Source organism: the organism of the source record quoted next, unplaced genomic scaffold, assembly GCF_019419815.1.
Source record: "Pyrus x bretschneideri cultivar Hongxiangsu unplaced genomic scaffold, Pyrus_bretschneideri_v1 Contig75, whole genome shotgun sequence".
Classification (NCBI taxonomy): domain Eukaryota; kingdom Viridiplantae; phylum Streptophyta; class Magnoliopsida; order Rosales; family Rosaceae; genus Pyrus; species Pyrus x bretschneideri.
Window position 1 is genome coordinate 29,921 of NW_025999815.1, and position 6,655 is coordinate 36,575.

The 6,655-nt window shown below is 36.7% G+C and overlaps 1 protein-coding gene across 2 annotated transcripts; it reads right to left on the bottom strand.

Moving 5' to 3' along the window:
• Positions 1–561: 561 nt before the first annotated feature.
• LOC103946258 (two-pore potassium channel 1) lies at positions 562–4,068 on the bottom strand. Of its 2 annotated transcripts, XM_048574796.1 has the most exons (4): positions 3,821–4,068; positions 1,139–1,912; positions 991–1,030; positions 562–866 (listed from the first exon to the last, which is right to left on the bottom strand). In XM_048574796.1, the coding sequence occupies exons 2-4, from the start codon at positions 1,884–1,886 to the stop codon at positions 722–724; spliced, it is 933 nt and encodes a 310-aa protein (XP_048430753.1). In that variant the 5' UTR covers positions 1,887–1,912; positions 3,821–4,068; the 3' UTR covers positions 562–721. The 2 variants fall into 2 exon arrangements, with proteins under 2 accessions (XP_048430753.1, XP_009355189.2); XM_009356914.3 differs by having other exon boundaries at positions 991–1,912.
• Between the last annotated feature and the right edge of the window lie 2,587 nt (positions 4,069–6,655).

Sequence of the window (6,655 nt, forward strand, 5' to 3'; positions counted from 1 at the left end):
ATAAAAAGGTACAAAGAAGAAATGTATTATTCAAACAAAACAAAAGATAAATGTCTACATGCTACAACATGAACATTGCATATATGCTGATAAGTATCAATGCAGAAGCAGATAATACTTGCAGAAGTAAACCCATATTTTAACCAACATATGTCATAATGTATACTTAAACGACATTTAACCTTTTCTGCTCCCACTAGTCCTCACCACACTACACGCGCATCGCGTACGCACAGCCCCCAAATCTATCCTAATGCAAAAAAATTGAACTGCATTTGATGATATTCTTGAAATCAGGACCTAAGCAGTCCCATTTTTCAATCTGATGGAGGAGCAAAGTTTGTTTGCTCACTGTAACCCCATGTAAATAAAACACTTTAGAAGCCATGAACCAAGTATTTGGCTATAAAATGCTTTTATGTCCATGACTGTCATCGTACAATTTAATTACACAAACTGTATTAACCCTGTCAACCACGGTAAAGAAGAGAAATATTGACAGATGAGACTAACATCGAGGTAGGACAATAATCAACAATGATCTCTAACATAGAAGCAGTCTAACCATTTTAACCTAGTCTTTATATAGGAAGAGATATGTTGGACATAGTAAAGAAATTCACATCACATAAAGGGTCAGCAATCATACAAATCACGAACTTACAAAGACACCTCTCAGAATACTCAGAGCATGATGCCAGAGTTACTTCTCGATTTGAGGTTATTGCGAAAGCATTATATCTGATGTTGACAACGTTCCTGACTGATCAACATCAAGATCTTCAAACTCCTCCATTACAAGTCTAATATCTTCCTGGCTAATCTTCCCCATCTCTTTGAGCTTGTATATGACAAATTCAGCAGCCCTACGTAAAAGGAAGGAGGAGGAAGCATGTCAAAATTTGGATATTAAACCATCTCAGCAGATAAGAATTCAGAAATAATAATCCCATAATACACAAACGTTTTTTGAAGAAAAAATTCACATACCCAACAGAGCCATCATCGTCAAGATCAGCTGCCTCCAAATCTACATTGGTCATCCTACTAGTAAGAATCAACTTTACTAACGCCCGTTGTCTGCTCTGGGCATTTAGGTCGGCAATGTAGAGGAAAAACTGAGCTAAACAAATGGTACCTGTCAATATCCAGAATACTGCAAAAACACGCCCTGCTTGAGTAGAAAAGCTCTTATCTCCATAACCCAGAGTTGTTATGGTACAACAAACGCAATAGAATGCATCCACAAGGCTCAATTTCTCAACAGTAGCTAGGAAGATTGTGCCACCAATTATGAGCAGCAAAAGAGAGATGAAGACCACAATACATTTGTACCTCAGACTGTTAGTCTCGATATCTTCAAGAATTTCAAAATGCCCAACTTTTCTACTCAAATGCAAGGCTTTAACAAGCAATAATTCCTGCTTCTCTACCAAATAGTCAGCTGCTTTGCTCAAGATCATCCCAACGAGAGCCATTCCTGAAAAGACGAAGGCACAAGCCAGTAGTTTTGAAAGAACACTGTTTGGCACAAGGTCTCCGTATCCGACAGTGGTCATTGTCACGATACAGAAATAAACAGCATCAAGAAATCCATTTGTCTTCTCTCCCTTGAGCTGGTGCCTGACGAGGTAGAAACATAAAGTTCCTATGCCTAAGTAGACAGTCAAGAATGCAGCTACAAAGAGAAAGTTCGGGTGTATATTTCCACAAAAGGATTCAGTACGTGGACCTGAGGCAAAGCCTGCCTCTAACCTTATATACTCTGAAAGAGGAGCACTTCTACAACGGCGAATTCTTCTACGCTTCGGAACATTCCTTTTATTTGTTTGAGACAAAGGATCTATTAGTCCTGAAACCAAGGATCTAACCTCATTCGAGGCCATTACGATGATTCAGAAAACTAGAAGACCTGCATATAAGTAGCTAGACACTTTTAGCCAAGTCGTGGCAGATGTACCTCCATTCGACAACAGTTTTCGACATTTCAAGTTTCAATCTTTAAACAATTAGCTTATAAAGGAAATATGAAACCCTTAAATCACAATCCACCAATTCCTTTGATCATATTTTATTTGGTAAAGAATGCACAAAGGATCAAGCTTATAAGTAAACAAACTCAGTAGTTGCAGTGCAGTGAAATGAAAACATTAAGCTGGGGGTTAATTTCAGATCAACTGAAATAACTACTGCAGGCTCCAGTGGTGGAATCAGGAATTTTTTTTCCTGGCGAGTCAACGTGTGAAAGCTCTCAAATGTTTTTCTATATCACACGCAATGTCACAGGCTCCAAGATTACAGATGCTTTTGAGTGCTTCTGTTGTTTGCACACCTTATAACCTATATAAGCAAGTAATAAGGAGTATTTTCTTGTTAAAGATTTCATACGCAACGATTTTTTAACTCGTGTTAATTAAACACGAACTTTGGTTTAATTTGGTTTACATGTGCATGTTTCTTTTACCATGATAATGCCCTAGTAGAAGTGGGCAATAGCTTTAAAAATGACAGAGTCAAATTTGATGATGGATGATGGATGTTCAAAATAAAGATGATTAAATTTTTCTTTCTGAAATGTTGGTAATTGTTGCAGTGCCTAAGAAATAAAACCTAGCTGGTTTTTAGTTTATATTTCTATGAAGACAATGAGACCCGACTTGATTATGAAGAAGATGCTACGTCAGATCAGGCGGGACTGGAAGCCTTATCACAATGAAGTTTGAACCAAGTTAGCATAGGTGTTATATAATGGAAGATTTTCTCAGAAACCAAGCTCTGCTTGCCAGTTTTGTACAAATACTTCCTCAGACACTGAATTCTAAATTTCTGACACTAAACTATTAGATTAGTATCCCCCCCCCCCCTTCTTCTCTCTCTCTCTCTCTCTCTCTCTCTCTCTCTCTCTCTCTCTCTCTCTCTCTCTGATTTCTCAGTCCCCCATACCAAAACCATTAGATTAGTCTCTTCCATGTCATATGTAGCACAACTAGACTTTCCATATATACTCAACAATCTCGCTCATACGTACTTCAATTCGCGCCACCGTGTGTATCACAAGGTAGCAGCACAACAGTGTTTTTGGGACATTTCGTCGAGCAGGTGGAGGGAAGGCTTCACCTGCACTTCGATGGCTTTTTTTGAGCTTTTAGGTTTCAATCTTTAATCGATTAGCTTATACAATTGTTTACCAACAAGCATACTACCATTTCTGGAGCATTGTTTGTAAACAACTTCCTCTTGGCAACTCAATCAGATTGTAAGTAAGCTTCATGTTTTTTATCTTCTTAAAGTTAAAACTTAAAACACGTATAAATACCCAAATGTAGATTCATCAAGAGCAAGAGATATATTTTCCAAACCTTTTGGAAAGGTCAAATCAAGAAAGTTAGACAGAGAAGTAGGCATGAATCTGATTTACCTCAATAACTTTTTTATTTACTTGAAATTTACTGTTATTAGGAGGAGGAAAAGTGTTGGAAACTATTACGATAATTTGGGGAATGGAGAGTTTAGAACCCATAAGCAGTACGAAATCCGACATCCTATCCACTAGGATATCAGATCAAGTGCACATATTAGCTCTAGAACTACTAGGGATTTATTTCAATGACCTATATTCTAACTGCTATAATGAAACAAACAAACAAAATCAGTAGTAGAAGCGCAAGTGAAATGAAAACAACCTTATCAAGCTGAGGAATGAGGATTGCTTTCGGATTAACTGAAATAACTAACTTAACAGAATGATCACGCACACACTTTCTCTCTAGAATCAGAACATGGAAAAAACAACAACCAGCAAACAAAACAGAGAACTGACCAGAGTAAGCATGTCGGGATTTTGGTTTCCTCAGTTGAGCCAACTCAGACTTCTTGGAAAGGTCCGGAACATCTCAATCGCTAGTCTCAGTCCCATTACTAATTTTCTTACTTAAATTTATTAATATTTTGTTTTTGTTCTGTGCGCGTACTTTTTATTTTTGGAAAGATGAGGTTGTGCGAATGCGTGCTCTCACCGACAAGCACAATTCTGATCTGATCCAAGTGGATGAATTGTTGGATCAATACGAGATCCAAAAGTCCGACGTCAAACCCTTTGCTGTGTTTGATCCGTGTCCGTCGTGTACGACGTGCGCCGCAGCAGCATTGCGATCTATGGCTCGAGAGAATTTTCATGTGCTGGACAAACCATTCAGCAGACAAGTCTCCTTAGCAAGGTTTTAAAAAGCGTTAGGCGCTAATCGGGTATCGTGCTAGGGTCTAAGCGGTCTAGGCAGGTGTCTTAGCAGGCTAGACACCATTTCTTAATTTTCAAACGCCTAGTCATTAATCGGGACGATGACCATGCGCATAACGCCTAGCGCCTAGGCATGAATTTTTAGAATAGTGGTCATTAGAGCATTTTTAATAGGATACTGAAGGAAACCTAGTCTCTAGAGTCAAATAGAGCGACAAAAGGCATTTAATGGCCCAAAGTAGGAGTTCTCAATGTATCTTAATATATAGAGACTTGTCAGATCTTTAAAAAAAAAACATAAAATGAGAAAAATGTATATAAGGACTTGAAGAATGAACCCACTATTGATTTATAGTGGACACTCATGTTGAATGTTGCACATCAACTTCTCTTTTTAGGTTTTTTTCCCTTGTTTTTTTGAACCCTTATACATGAATGCTTAGTCATTCATACAACTTCCCTTATTTTTGAAACGTTGGGAAATCAACAGTAGAGACAACTTTTTAGTTTTTATTTATGGCCATACTCCAACAAAATGAACAATGATTTTTTAATATTTTAGTCCTAAGATTTAGGGATTATATTATAAGGATCTCTCATTGCAGACAACATTCCTTTATGAATCCGAATATTCTATGCTTTAGTACAAGTGGTTGGATATTACAAAAAAATTTCAACCATATGTATGAAACACTTGGTGTACCGTGCATTGTTTCCAGCACATAGAAAAAATTTCTTCAATATCTCAAGCTAACGTGGAAACGAAAATATTGTTTACTTCTTAGCAAATTGAGTATCGCGATATTTTATTCCAAAGTATTATTTAGTAAAATTAAGGCGCTTGGATATTCCTTGGCACTTTAAGTCAATTGTGAAGAATATTAGATGGCTGGCCTCTGAATTTCTTTGCATAAGATGGAACCACATGTTTAAGAAAGCAAACTTTGTGCCCGATGTTTTAAGCTCACTTGGGCCTTACCGTAACAAAACCCATATTTCTGGGAGTTTTGTTTACCAAATTCGGCTGTGGAGGCCCTTAAATTTGATCGGGTTGGCATGGGTTCGGATTGGGCGGGATTGACACTTAAACCGTAAGCCGACTCATGATGGTCGGGCCATCATTTGACCAACTTGTCACCTACCAAATATACTTGTGACTCACCCAACCCAATATGTTTTTGGGTGGATTGGGCGGGTTTGCGGGTAGATGATGGACTTTGGTTTTGGATAATAATTAGAGATTGATGCCCGCGTATTGCTGCAGAATTGAAAATTGTATCCAATGGTCTAAATTAAAACAATCAATTTAATCAAGATTCATATTCTCAACAAACTGAAACGGAGAACGTGATTAAGGATTTGATCACAATGCACAGCGGAATCAACAACTAATACTCAACACTACACAATCCAAAACAGTAATGATATTAAGTTATTTTTTTAAACCTGATTGTACTAAGCGATTCTTTCAATAATATGATAAATTAAATAAAAGATCACTACCAATAGTTTAGATTAAAATAATCAATTCAATCAAGATCCATACTCCAACAGTTAGACAACTAAAAGCCAAGAGTTGAGAGAAGAAACAACACAAATGACTGGTTCCCCGAAAACCATTTAAGTAGAGTTAAAAAAAAAGGATTAGTCGTGACCAAATTTAAGAAGTCACTAAAACCAAAGCTCAATTGCAAACCTCCTTGTATTCCATGTATGCAATGACTACAAGTCTGCTAATATGTTCAATCATGTTGACCTGCATAAAGAAAAACTCATTTAGTTCATAGCAAATTGTGAGTCATTCTGACTATAAAAACTTCCTTTTTCAATCACCCATCTAAATAAAAAAATCAACTTCAAAATTGATGATCAGAAGTATAACTAAATGAAATGGGAAAACAGTTCAAGAACCTACCAATGTCAAGTACTATGAATTTGTGGGATTAAAAATTGTATGAAAAATTGTGTCATAGAATATTACTAAAATTTACATAGAAAACGTTAAAAAAAATTTTACATACAATATACTCATTTACAAAAGAAAACAGAGCCATTGAAATGAACAGGGATATCAACCAATCATCGCAGTACAAAACCAGTAAATACAGCATTCACATAATTGAGTGACTGTTACACAATCCAAACAATCCAAACATAGAATTTTAGCTTGTTGGTATCAGATGATTAACTCTAATTACACTAACACAGACACTATCTCTGAAGAAAACTAAGGAGAAGGACAAAAGTTGTGAAGAGTTATCAACCAAAGTACAAAGACTATAAAGCATGAAATGTTCAAGAAGAGCAGAATTCCACTCAACTGATGCATATTGTTGTCATAGCTCTGAGAATAGCTAACTAAACCAATCTAACTCTAAAAGCAGCCAGCATAAATTGAAAAGCTCATTCGACAAAAGG

Bases quoted from the DNA above. Each gene is read 5' to 3' on its own strand.
- LOC103946258 (XM_009356914.3), bottom strand. From the start codon at position 1,886: ATGGCCTCGAATGAGGTTAGATCCTTGGTTTCAGGACTAATAGATCCT. The intron at 867-990 runs GTATGTGAATTT...CCTTTTACGTAG, and splicing joins GACGATGATGGCTCTGTTGG to GGCTGCTGAATTTGTCATAT.